The sequence below is a fragment of the Anolis carolinensis genome, chromosome 1 (assembly GCF_035594765.1).
Source record: "Anolis carolinensis isolate JA03-04 chromosome 1, rAnoCar3.1.pri, whole genome shotgun sequence".
In the NCBI taxonomy this organism is placed as follows: domain Eukaryota; kingdom Metazoa; phylum Chordata; class Lepidosauria; order Squamata; family Dactyloidae; genus Anolis; species Anolis carolinensis.
The window spans coordinates 236,932,442-236,946,736 of record NC_085841.1 but is presented as its reverse complement, the minus strand read 5'-3'; the positions used below and the strand labels follow the sequence as shown (position 1 = coordinate 236,946,736).

The following is a 14,295-nucleotide window of genomic DNA, read 5'->3' as shown; positions in this document are numbered from 1 at the left end:
TACTTTTCATTCTTCTTGCTACTGCAACTTGAAAAAGCCCCAGAAGATATGGAAGCTGTTTTAAATGAAATTAAAGTACTACTTTTCCAGAAAGATGCTGCCAACAGGGAGCAAGTAGCTACTTCTGGGAAGCTGACAAGTTGGGTCAAAGGCTCCAATCCCCACATGGGCCGCCCGCTGAATAGAGTCTGTCCAGAATATACTCCAAGCCTCAGTTCAGTTAAATATTCCTACAGCTGTGTGTTATACACGGGTTCTCTGATTTCAATTGGAGTTGTATTCTCCTTGGTATAGATGTTCCTATAGTGTGAACCCTTGCAGCACCATTTCAATATAAAGTTCATTTTTAGTTAATAACCTATTCTGGAAACTGCTGAGAAATGTTTTGAATTTTATTTTATTTAAGTTGGCTTTGTTTAAAATTGAATGTGTCTGATATGTTTTCTTTGCTATATGTTTAATTTTTCTGCTGTTATCAACCTATGGCATTGAAAGGATGGTTTAGTTAGGAGCTGGAGGAGATGATCTTAGTGTGATGGGAATGAGCAAATTCTTCATCTTCTGTAAAGACAAAACCCCATGAAACTCTACTCTTCCCCCTGGTTTCCCTCATTTTTTCCAGCTCAGTGTGATGGAGTTCTTGGAATCACATGATGGAGTTATCTAAAACAATGCAGAGAATAATAATATAAAACATTAATCTGGGAAGGGGGGGATGGGGTGTTATGATTTCAGTAGATACACATGATGGGGAGATTACATGGTAGTCACATTAATGGTCTGTTGGAAATAGCAACATCCCAAGCCACACACTATTTATTTGTTAATATGTATATTTGGTAACCTGCATTATATATGTATGTTGATTTGCCAGTTTGACTCTTTGGTGTGGGAGTTATATATATGTGATTATACTGAGCATGTGCAGACTCAAGACTACATTTTGTATTCAGTATCTGTTTGGACTTCAATGGGAGAAGAAGTCTTACATCAGACCTCAGGGGAGAAAATCATATGAAACATTAAAAAATACCCAAAAGGCAAAAGCATTAAAGTTCTTCTCAGTGGTATAATTGTAAAGAAATATTTATTTATTTATTTCATACATTTGTATCCTTTTCTTCTCCCCCCCCCCAAGGGGGGGGGGCTTAGGACAGCCTCACAACCAGCAGTCAGTAGATACCAAAAGCAAACAGTTATAAAACAATTACAATGAAAAACAGAAAATTAAAACATGAATTATAAAAACATCATTTAAAATTACACAAGTTCAAGTCATAGTCCAGGGTCTGTCCATTATCAGTCACATAAACTGTTCTTATTATAATTGCTGCGTTTGCTGCTTGAATGCCTGGTCCCACAACCATGTTTTAAGTTTTTTTCCAAAAAGACAGGAGGAGGGAGCTGGCCTGATTTCATTAATGAGGGAGTTCCACAGATGAGGGGCCACAACTGAGAAGGTTCTGTTTCTCGTCTGCACCAATCACACTTGCCAGGGTGGTGGGATAGAAAGCAAGGCCTCCCCCGACAATATTAACCTCCGAGGTGGATCATAGAGGGAGATACATTTGGACAAGTAAGCTGGGCCAGAGCTGTTTAGAGCTTAATTGATCTAAAAAATGATGGCGACTAGGTTTATTTAACCTATTTTAGTCACTTTTCTCTCTTATCACATGAATCTGGAGGGCCAACATTTGCTCAGCCTGTCTGTCTATAGAGATCATGATTATCTGAAGACACCAGAAGTAAAGCAAACAGGATGAGTAAAATCTTTCGGAATAATTCCACCTGCTCTTTAGTAGCCTGAAATATAGCGTCAAATATAAAACATTTAATAAATAATAAATTTAATAAATAAGTTGTGGAAGAGATCCCCCAAAGTTACTACCTGAGATGGCCTCTAGTTGAAGTGCTTATTAAGTTCAGATCCTCTTCTTCCTATGAAGACCTTTAGTTTTTAATCCAGATCCTCAGCTATGTCAAAATGGGATCAGTTTATGGTACAAACCAAATAGGCTGTCAAGATGGAAATACAGAAACTATCCTGCATAAGAAAACTGAATAGTAATGCAGAGAAACTAATTCTTGATTCTTATCGGTATCAAGAAGCATGATCTTTTGAAACGCTGAAAGGCCAATCATGGCCAACTTGGATAGTTTGGATGAGAAATTGATAGAAGGGACAGCCGAGGAAGTAGAGATCAGCAGCTTCCATCACTCCGCCTTGCCCTGCTCTGCTATTGCTGAAGATGAGCCTTCAGCAGAAGCAAACACTCCCCAGTATTTTGAGCAAGTCCCTTTAGAGGAAGCTGAAGCAAGCACATCTGAGCAAGGTACAGGGGGGGTTAAACATACCCATACCTCTATAGCATAGAAAAGAGTCAGCAGGATATCGCAGATCTGAGAGATTAGCTGAGAAATTATTGTTACAGAAACACTAGCTAAAATCTCAATATATAAAGCCCTGAGAGTTGTGACTCTTTGTCAGCAGACAACATTGTTACTCGTTTTGAGTCCAATGCCTGTTTGCTCTCATCCTGGACATGATTCTGCTTCTTCTCAGTTATTAATCAAAGATTTTTGGCTTCAACTTCTGTTAATCTGATTTTTGGCTATAATATCGTTGGTTTGAATTTCATACCTTTCACTTCAGGCTGGACTTTTGGATAATCTGCTGCTTCTTGCTCATGACTCAAGGAATTCTAGCTTCAACTTCTGGCAACCTTACTTTCAAATGATAGATTAAAGTTTCATTTCTTTGGATTTTTATTTAAACTTAAACCCTTTTCATCAATCCATGTGTTTCAGATGTTGAAGAATTTTATGCAACTAAGCATTTATATAGAGCTTTATCAACTACTGGAGATGGAGAACTTTTACAACCCTTTGTTTGGCATTGAATTTTGCCAGTTGTTGTAAGCCGCCCTGAGTCCCCTCGGGTGAGAAAGGCGGGGTAGAAATGTTGTAAATAAATAAATAAATAAACCCTTGAATGTACACAGCTGTTCTATGAATTACAGTATATAGGTTCTATGCATCATGCAATGTAAGTGAATGCAACTCTGGATAAGTGCTCTTTAAATAATGTCTTTGGATCCTATGGCATGCTGATTTCACTATAGTGATTTGTTATGAGGGTTGATTTGTTTTCAGGGTGGGAAGTTTTGGAGTATGCACTTTTGACAATGGTTGATATAAACAAATCCAAACAAAAAAAAGAAAGAAAGAAGAATAGTGCTTACCTCTAGTTCAGCCATTTGTTCAAAGAACATGAACTTTAGTTTGAATAGTAGTCACACCCCCACTCATTTTAAAGGAAGGAAATAAATCACAATCCTCTTCCTTTGCTCACATGAATATGATCCTTAATTCAATTAACAGCCATTGCTCAACAGATTAATGGGTATGCTTCAGAACAAACTGATTTCACAACTGGGAGTAACATCATATGGTTAATGTAATTAAACTGTGGCATGGGGATTAACAGAACTGTCATGTGCATGCAAATTTAGAAGTGGGTCCCACTGAGTTCACAGGAACTTAGTTCCAGATAAGGATGCACAGGATTATAGCCCAAGTCTCATAAATTGCAGTACAAGTGATAAATGCTAATGTGGCCAGAGATCTTCTGGCAGAAACATGGACCATGTCACTGGCAGCCTCAATTATAATTAGTAGGGTTGCCCAATCGATGGAAAAATTGTTTCAATTCTCGTTTCTAAAGTAGGGGGTGCCGGCTCTCCGTTGTAGAAATTATTTCTAAATGTTTCACCCAAAATTTTTGGATATTTACGAAAAATCGTAATGTTTCTAAAATGTTTCTAAAATGGCGGACGCGCATGCGCAATCGCCAAAAACCAGGAAACCGGGGGGGACTTTTCTGGGGGTCTCCCGCCCTCATTTCTTGAGCTATTCTCATCAAATTTGGTACAGTGGGAGAACACATTCCACACTCTTTGCTCAACAAATTGCAGAATGTTTCCTGTCTCCTATGATTTTTGGCAAATTTTTATAACTTTTTATAATATTCTATTTTTTTATATTTTAAGAAACCTGATCCTGTTTTGAAAGTCTTACTTCCTGTTCAATTGGGTTCTTCACTGTGAAAGTCCCTCTTTTCTATTTGTGTATATTTGTTGCTGTGGCCAGAAATCAGCGAAAATGGTGGTCATTTGCAGAAACTGGAAACCCCCCGCTCCTATCTAAAAATAAGGTGGTGATATTTCAGCTTCCTAAGACATGGGAGCTCATGTCCCACTCCCTTGTGACCTGAGCCCCACACCACACACCCTGCCCCTATCTAATAAAAAGCGGTGGCCGGGGTTTTTTTTTTTTTGTGCAACAAGGAAAAGGGGTGCACACTTTGCAGGCTTGGAAAGCCTTATATGGGTTTTATTGCTTTCTTCCAGAAAACTTTGCAAAGGAAAGGCAAAAAGTCTACCTCAAAAAGAAAAAGCACCCCAAAAGCCCCAAAGCTAGTGGTTACAGGGAGGGACGCAGACTCCTTTGGAAAATAAAAATTCCCAACATCCTAACCCTAATCCTAACCCTAACCCTCTGCCCCAAGCCCCAAGCCAATTTCCCCCCAACACAATATCTAACCGGCAACAACCAGCCACTTTGCCCTCTCAGCTTCACGGCGCGCGTGCTAACCACCCTCTCTCCTCGGTATCCCAACCCAGAGAATGGCTTGGCTCCGTGCGGAGGCCATTTTTATAGCGATTCTACACGTCGAGGGGAGGACGCTAGCCCCCACCTTTTTTAGCCATCGTGGAAGACTCTGATTGGCAGGGAGCGGGAGCCTTGTTAGGCTGCGCTAGGCTCCCGTTCATGTTAGGTTGCAGAAACAAATATATATATATATATATATATATATATATATATATATATATATATATAATATTAAAAAAATATTTGGAAGGAAAAAAATTAACGAAATTTTTAAGACACAATTACAGAATGGGCCAACAATGGATCGTATTACATTGCCAGTTGCACCCAGGGAAAACGTTTCAATACTCGTGTCAAAAAACGGGAACATAACGAAATTATAACGGTATGACAATTTTTACGACGATATGGACAACCCTAATAATTAGTTATATTTCATGAAACTAATCCAGGTCTGAAGATTACAGAATATTTATGATTCTTATACTTGAACAAATAATGTCATCTCAATGCCTTCCAGTGGGTAGTGGTAGGGACAAATAGATGGGATGTACTGGAAGCACAGAAACAGAGATTCTCTGGTTTGAACTGTCAATAACCTGATGCTGATGCCATGCTACCTAAATTGCCATTTTTAACATAAAAATTAGAATGAGTTACATAGAATATATGTTGCACAGAATTTTGTCTGGTCTAGATACTTCCTGGTTTCCTGATTTAAATGCTTGCCTTTTAATTGTAGATCATCATACTTGTAACTGAAACCAGAGGCTACTTTGGGTATTGTTGATTTGTTTAAACATTTTCCCATTTGTATCATTGTTTGTTTGTTTCTTCGGTGTCCCCTCCATTTTTCCAATACTGCCTTATGACATAATTAAGCAAATGCAACCAAAATGCAATAAATTATAACATTAAAGCATATACAGATGATTATATTAAATAATAACGACATTAAAAATAATGTTACATTGCTTGAAAAGAAATGTACCCTCACTCCTGCCAGACTACGGCGAAAGGATGCCATTACTCACTGCTGGTACGAAGACTGGTGTGTAGTGAGCATTTACAATAAGGTATATGATACCAGGCTTGGAAAGGCTGAGGAGGAGCCCACAGGTTTTACAGGTCAGTTCCCAGGTCAGCTCTTTGTTTTTTGTCCTTTGCTCTGTTCATCTTAAAAGCTGCCCCGAGCCCTAGGGGAGTGGTGGCATATAAGTTTAAATAATAAATAAATAAATAATAAATTTTAGGCAGTACAGGCAGTTGCTGGTTGCTTTTAGACTTGGTAGGAATTTCTACTATCTTTCCAAGAGGCATTTTACTTTCTTTGTACTGTTAAAAGTTAACATTTACTATTTATATACATTCCTCACTCTGTAGCAGCCAATCAATTGCCAAAAGTCATCTGAGAAAGTGGGTAAAAGGGTCACAAAACAAAATTGGACTTCACTTTGCCTAGTCCCATTATAAAGCTACTTCATTTTAATTTACCAAAAGTGACTCTTGTTACTTTCAAACCAAACGACATTCTGAACCCTGCACTGGTTTTTAAGTACAGTGTTCCGTCACTACTTCGTGGTTCACTTTTCGCGGATTTGCTGTTTTGCGGTTTTTCAATAAATTTTAAAAGACTATTATAAATCATAAAAAATTACAATTTACAGCCTAAGGAAGGGAGGAAGGAGAAGCCAAAGGGAGAGAAAAGGAGCCCAAGCGGCAACAGGAGGAGAAGGAGGCGATTTATCAACACATGATTGGTTGATAAAGACTTAAAATATTGTAAAACTACTAAAAATATAAATATAAAATAAATATAGTGTCCCTACTTTGTGGATTTTCACTTATGGTGGGTGGTCCTGGAACGTAACCCCCGTAATAAGTGAGGGAACACTGTATACCAAATGAGTGTATCAGATTAATGGGTCCACCATCTCTTCTTCCTGCAACTTTTCTTTTGACATACACAATAACTCAGAGTTTGAGGAAGACAGTCTATGCAGGGGTCTAGTTCAACAAAATCTTGATTCAGGTTCTTATTCAACCTCACTCTCTTTTGGGAAAAAATCATGTGCAATCAGGCCATTGGGTGGGTTGTGTACATGAAAAATGCCTAGCAACACCACATTAATGGAAATCCAATCTGGCATAAACAATGTAAGGTGGTTTGAAAAAAAATTGGAATATTCTTAGAGATGCAGATATTCAATAGGTATGCTTGAAGTTGGAGCCCCTGGTGGCACAGTGTGTAAAAGCGCTGAGCTGCTGAACTTGCAGACCAAAAAGTCCCAGATTGAAATCCCAGGAGCAGAATGAGCGCCCGCTGTTAGCCCCAGCTCCTGCCAACCTAGCAGTTCGAAAACATGCAAATGTGAGTAGATCATAAGTACCGCTGTGGTGGGAAGGTAACGGTGCTCCATGCAGTCATGCCGGCCACATGACCTTGGAGGTGTCTACGGACAACACCGGCTCTTCGGCTTAGAAATGGAGATGAGCACCAACCCCCAGAGTTGGTCATGACTGGACTTAACATCAGGGGAAACCTTTACCTTTACCTATGCTTGCAGTCTATAGTGTTGTTTCTACTGTTATTTTTGTTTAGGCCCCAGCTATATAATATCAAGATATCATTTATACTTCCTGGTAATGCTTAATACAAAAGATGTGCGATATGAAATCATTGTGTTCAGACATTTACTTTAAATGGCTGCTCTTCTCAGAAGGAGTCTGTGTATCTCTACAGTGCATTATGCTGAGTCCAATTGTTATTGCAATAGACCCAATACATTAATAGAAATTACACAAATGTTGACTTATCAGGTTCCCATTATTTTAGCAGATCTAATCTACTTGGGAGTAGCAATTGCATTTAGGCTCACATGCATTCTTTACATACACAATATCAGAGAAATATGAAAAGAAGACAAAACTTGGTAGCCAAACTCTTCTTTTCGTAGGTAGTTTGGGAATTACTCAGAAATAATTTTAAGTATCAACTTAAAATGGTAAAAATGTCATTCTTGCATTCAGAATGAAAACAGGGAAGCGTAAGGAAGAGAATCAGGAAGAGGATATACCTCTTTAGTAGTACCTCTCTGAAATAATGTGATTTTGTATGTCAGGTTTGTAAGTGTTTGAGCCCTATGCAACTTTGATATGATCTATACAAGGCTAGAGATCCAAGGATGGGCAGACATCAAATTTGTGTGGTCTACTTAGAGATTTTTATATAAGAACCCTATTGTTCTGCACACATTTCTAAATCCTGCCATATCAAAAGCTATTCTTGGTCACCACAAGCATCTTACATTTCAGCAATATAATTTGAGAATGAGGTATAATAATTTTTATGAGTCAAATATCTTTAAAGACCTACTGCATAAGACTTACCCTTGACTACATTCTACTTAAATGCTGAATAGACCCATACCTACCCTCTGCCCAGAGTAGACCCATACAATATTTTTCCTGTCTTCTGAGTAGACTTACAACTACCTTCTACCCATCCCTGACATAATGCCTAGAAGCTTGTATTTTGGGAATAGGGAAGTTAATTCTTGCTTGACTCTTTTGGAAATGTGAAAGAAACCACATTTGAAAGAACACAATAGTTTGCATTGGTCTTCTTTGGCACAAATTTCGTTAACTGAACCTATTTCATAGCTAAACTACAATTGTTGCTTCCTTGGAGCATGGATCATGAAAACTCAGAAGCATCTGAGGATGTGTTATATCCATTTGATCAATCACAGGGCTCTCCTGTATTTGCTGTGCTTCGAAGAAAGAAATTACCCTGATTTTGAGCAGCGACCTTTTATGCTAACTGTGGAAACTACAGCAACAACAAGTGATCATAGTCTTATGTTATGAACTGCCAAAAGGTAGCTAAATTTATTGAGACAGCCTGTTTCATTGAGAATTCGTAATTTAGTGAGTGTTTTCCCCACAGCTGAGTATTCATCATTGATGACAGCACACATTTCTTTCCAATGTTCTCTTCAAGGCATCTTTCACTTCTTTGTTCCTCAGAGTGTAGATCAAGGGGTTCAACATGGGAAACACTACAGTATAAAAAACAGCAATTATTTTATCTTTGTCCAAGGTATATTCGGAACTTGGGTGCAGGTACATGAAGAGGAGGGCACCATAGAAAAGGACAACAGCTATCAAATGTGAGGTACAAGTTGAGAAAGTCTTATGACGGTGTTTTGCTGAGGGGATACTCAAGATGGTAAAAACAATATAGGCATAAGAGGCCAGGATGAACAAAAACGTGCTACTTTGGATGAAGCCACATAGGGTGAAGAGGAGGATTTCGTTGATGTAAGCGTTGGAACAGGAAAGAGCTAACAATGGAGGGATGTCACAGAAGAAATGGTTGATCACATTGGAGTTGCAGAAGGAAAAGTGGAAAGTAAAGCAAGTGTGCACCAAAGAGCTCATGCTGCCTATGAGATAAGAACTAGCTACCAGAAAAATGCACACTTTGTGAGACATGAGAATTGGATAGAGTAGTGGATTGCAAATGGCCATGTAGCGATCATATGCCATGGCAGCCAGCAAGAGGCACTCTGCATCTGCAAAGGAAGCAAACAGATACATTTGGGCAATGCATCCTGGGAATTAAATTGTCTTCTTTTTGGCTAAAAAATGGACCAGCATCTTGGGAGCAATGGCAGAGGAATAGTTGAGGTCCAGGAAGGCCAGATTGTTGAGGAAAAAAGTACATTGGACTATGCAAGCAGGGCCTGATCTAGATTAACACCATGATCCCGATATTTCCTAGCAGAGTAGTCACATAGATGGTCAAGAAGAGAGCAAAGACCAGTACCTTAATTCCTTGACAGTCTGTGAAGCCAAGGAAAATGAACTCAGCCACTGTGCTATTATTCCACTTCATCATTTTTATAGTTTTGTTTTTACTTCTTCTGGATCACTGAAAGACAAAATCAAGGAGAAAAATCTACTCTTGACCTGTTTTGGTCTTAGAAAATTATTTCATCTGCTTCCCCATGAAACAGAATAATGACAGCAAATATTCTCAGCTTTTTTGTTTTCTGAATGAGACAGCAAAAAAAAAATTGAAATAAGGATGGGAGCAAACTAACAAGCAAAACTAACCCTTGTTTATTTGATTTGGACAGCAATGGCTTGTGGTTTTCATGTAAGCGGGATAGTGAATCCACCATAGTTTTTAGTCCAGACTTTAAAGGAGCTTTCCAAGGTCCTAAACACTATCTCACAAATTGGTTCGGCACCTTGGATAGTGGATCCTTTAAAGTGTGTAGTAAACCTACATCAGATTCACTGTGGCACTGAAACAAACCCACCAGACACTACTGGTTAAACTTCCCTTGAAAAAACAGGTCCTTATATTGCAGATGACCCTAGCCTCACATGATTTTTAGATGTCAGGATTCCAGTAGTGGCTACGATTACTTTTGCACAACTCTGGCTGCCTTGCCAACAGCGCCTTTCCCAAAGAAGAGAGAAACATCAGGCTATGTTTGGCGTCTTCCTTTTCCTGTTTAAGAAAGAAATTTCACAGCTATTTTTATACCATCTTCTATTTCTCTTTCCCCTTTCCACCTCCACAATCCTATTACATTTTGCCTAGGACAAACTCTATAAGGTAAAACACTCTTGCCATATAGCCATGATTACATCCTGGTAGAGAAGTAAAGAATACATGCGTATTTTCTCTTTTTCAGTGTTTGAGAAACCTCCAAAAATATGGTCAACCTTATTTTTTATATTTTTTTCTGTTTTTGTTTTTTTGGGGGGAGGGGTTCTTCTTTTCCCCCTTTTATTCTATATATATAACACTAAAATGTATGCAATAAAGTTTGAAAAATATGGTCAACCTTCACAAGATTTTTTTTTTTACATTTTGAGACTGCGTTTACAAAATTTCATTTTTGCTAAAAAAGTTGTGTTAGAACAAATAGAATGTTTTTACATAGAAAACAGACATTCTACAACAGTTAATATTTCCATAAAAAGTCCTAAAATTAAAAAATTATTGGAAACGTAATAATAATAATGTCATGATTAGCAGAAAATTGAGAAAGTGCTAGTGAGTTTGGGCCACTGGAGAAACATCTGGCTATATTCCTGTATTAGAAGTAAACCAAAAAATATTTAACAGAGTAAGAACCCTGGTGAAAAATACATTTTGCAGAAAGAGAGCACTGGATGTTAGCTGCCATCAAGTCAACTACAACTTATGGTGACTCAATGAACAAGATACCTCCAAGTCACCCTCTTCTCAACAGCCCTGCTCAGGTCTTGCATTCATACATATATGTGCTTATTTTTCACTGATTCATTCATATCTTATCATTTCTACCAAAAAAGAATGACAGCATTCATGTGGACTGTGGGAGAGCATTAAGTGGGACTCATTCACAGTGGTCCAAAAATCAGTCAGTCAACGAAAACCATATATGTAATGAATGGAGGGTGGAAAAATGACAGCACTTGTCAACTCCTGGTGTTTGAGCTATTCTTGTAAGAATTTAGGGATTTCTGGAATCCAGCAGACCTGTCTGCAAAAAATAAGGTTCATGCTGATCACATCTGAAGGCTAAAAGCTGCCAGGTTCGAATCCCACCCGGGGAGAGTGTGGATGAGCTCCCTCTATCAGCTCCAACTCCACGTGGGGACATGATAGAAGCCTCCACAAGGATGGTAAAAACATCAAAACATCTGGGCGTCTTCTGGGCAACGTCCTTGCAGACGGCCAATTCTCTCACTCCAGAAGCAACTCAGGTTGCTCCTGACACGAACAAAAAAATCTTATGTATCTGGAAAATATGTTTTTTTTAAAATGGTTGTTTAATCATCAGCCCATATCTGTTGTTTGAAGTCAATTATTTTTCTACCATTGGCAATTCTTATAAGCATGAGACAAAATGGTGAATAGAACTGGTTTATGCATGCATACCAGTGTATGCTTTACTAGTAAATTTACATGAGAACCAGAAAATGAATTTCTGTTCTATGTGTAAAAGTCCTCTAAATGGAGAATTTGTAAAACAGGGGAGTGCTCGAGCTTGGATTTGACTGGAAACTGCCCCTGATGATATGGAGACTACACTTGTCAAATCTGGATATACTTTTGGACACTGACAAGGAGAAAAAGCACTGTCTACTTACTCGGAGCCACAATTGCTTTTAAAGTTGATTTTCCTTTTAGACTGAAAATAGCTTACTGGCATGAGCCCTACTTGAAATTCAGCTCCAAACATTACTGCATAATAAATATTACATTTACAAATGAGATTCCTATCTTTTCCTTGAAGCTCAAAATACTTTGCCCCCCACGTAGCGTGGGCTCACAGAACTTCATGCTTTGTTGCACCCAAAATAAACTACCGAGCTCTCTCTAAGAATGAGCACAACAATTTGTCATTATTACTTTCCAACTCGCAAAAATAGCAAATGCCCCATATTCCAAGTCAGGTCTCCTCTACTGGCTCTTATTGTTAGAGACTTACCTGAGAAGCATGTAAAGGAGTCTTCTCTGCCTCATTACCGGAGGCTGGTGCTTTTGAGGCTTCAGCATCCATCACTCTGCCACTGGAGGCCAGTCCCCCGGAGGGGCTGAAGGCGGCTGGGTGCAGAGACGGGTGGGGAGAGGTGCCGTACGTGCAAAAGATGAAAATACCTATTAGGATGCAGCAGTGGCAAAACATGAATAATTTCAGGTGTGATAACGAGCCCTTTCCTGGATGAGTTATTTTTATTTCTTCTTGGAAATCTAAGCTAGATAATTGTGCATTGAAAATGCACCTCTATCTTGCTATGAGTGCTTTAAAATCACAGTAATTAATGTTACTATACAGAGAAAGAAAGTCTTCTGGGTGCATACCAGAAAAGGTCCCCACTTACAAAGGGCTTACCCCTACAGGGCAAAAAAACTTTGACATCTGGCATGTACTATCCCCACACCTGAAAAGTGCTTCTTCAATATGGGTGACACTACATCAATTTCTTTTATATGTTTCTTTATCAGGGAGGGATGTCAACCTTCTGTGGCCTATTTGTTTACTTCTCTAGAATACCAATGGGTCACCATTGTGCTTTACCTTTTCAAAAGCTAGAGTGCATTCTCAAAGGGAAGAGGAGGCATGCAGTCAAAGAAATAATACAGTAGAGTCTCACTTATCCAACACTCACTTATCCAACGTTCTGGATTATCCAATGCCTTTTTGTAGTCAATGTTTTCAATACATTGTGATATTTTGGTGCTAAATTCATAAATACAGTAATTACTACATAGCATTACTGCATATTGAACTACTTTTTCTGTCAAATTTGTTGTATAACATGATGTTTTGGTGCTTAATTTGTAAAATCATAACCTAATTTGATGTTTAATAGGCTTTTCCTTAATCCCTCCTTATTATCCAACATATTCACTTATCCAACATTCTGTCAGCTCGTTTATGTTGGATAAGTGAGACTCTACTGTACATTGTCCAAAATTTAGACATATAATTAAACCATCAATAAAATTTAAAGCATATTTATTTATTTATTTATTTACAGTATTTATATTCCGCCCTTCTCACCCCGAAGGGGACTCAGGGCGGATCACATTGCACACATATAAGGCAAACATTCAATGCCATAACATAGAACAGAGACAGAGACAAACGCAGGCACGGGCTGGCCTCGAACTCATGACCTCTTGATCAGAGTGATTTGTTGAAGCTGGCTGCTAACCAGCCTGCGCCACAGTTTTTAAAATCATTAAAAAGAACAATAAATATAGCTAACACAGAACATAAAGTGTTCTTTCTTTCTGCACAGTTAGCTCTCGAAAGCTTTCTGAAACAAATAGGTCAGCACCTCCCTATGAAAGGATGTCAAGATACATATCATGTACACAGGTCCGTAGCCAGGATTTTGATTCGGGGTGGGGATGGGGGGCTGAGTCTGAGTGAAAGAGGATCTACCCTAGCAAACCTTTTGTATCATTATCCCAATACTCCAATGCATATGGGATATATTGGGCATGGTGATCAGATCATAATATGAATAAACATGTACCACGTGCCATGTACCAGTAAGGCCTTCTCACGGACCACCCTGAGAATTTGGGGGGGGGGGTGAAGCCCCTCAAGCCCCCCCCCCCCTCCGGGCTACATGCCTGCATGTGCAGAATACAACAATTTTTTAAATCCACAAAGGAGTGATAGCTTTGTTGGTCAACGGAAATGCACAAAAGACATTGTTCAAAGCTCCACTGGATTTTTCTTCAGGCAAAAGATGTTTGAAATCATACAGTCTCAAGCCTATATTTTGTACTGGATGTTGTTTGGATCTCAGTTCAGACAGTGTCACCCACTCCCAGCATAAAAAGATATGGTGTTGTTCAAAACCACAAATGAAAATTTGCATGTTAATGTGTGCATGATACACTGGCAAAATAACACATATTTTTGTCCATATATTGATAAATATTATTTCCGGCAGTGCCTTTAGCGATATACAGGCAGTCCCCAATTTATGAACAAGATAGGTATTGTAGGTTTGTTTTTAAGTTAAAGTGACTCAGCTGGAACCTCAGATTGACTCTGATGAGGATGATGGGATTCAGGTACACAATCAGGTTGA

The 14,295-nt window shown here is 38.7% G+C and overlaps 1 protein-coding gene across 1 annotated transcript; it reads right to left on the bottom strand.

Annotated features, from left to right (window-relative positions):
• Window positions 1-7,217: 7,217 nt before the first annotated feature.
• LOC100553224 (olfactory receptor 5AS1-like) lies at window positions 7,218-9,605 on the bottom strand. The gene is given in 2 exon segments (XM_062967178.1): window positions 7,218-9,393; window positions 9,395-9,605. Coding segments are annotated over 2 exon segments (942 nt in total). The 5' UTR covers window positions 9,575-9,605; the 3' UTR covers window positions 7,218-8,631.
• Window positions 9,606-14,295: the final 4,690 nt, after the last annotated feature.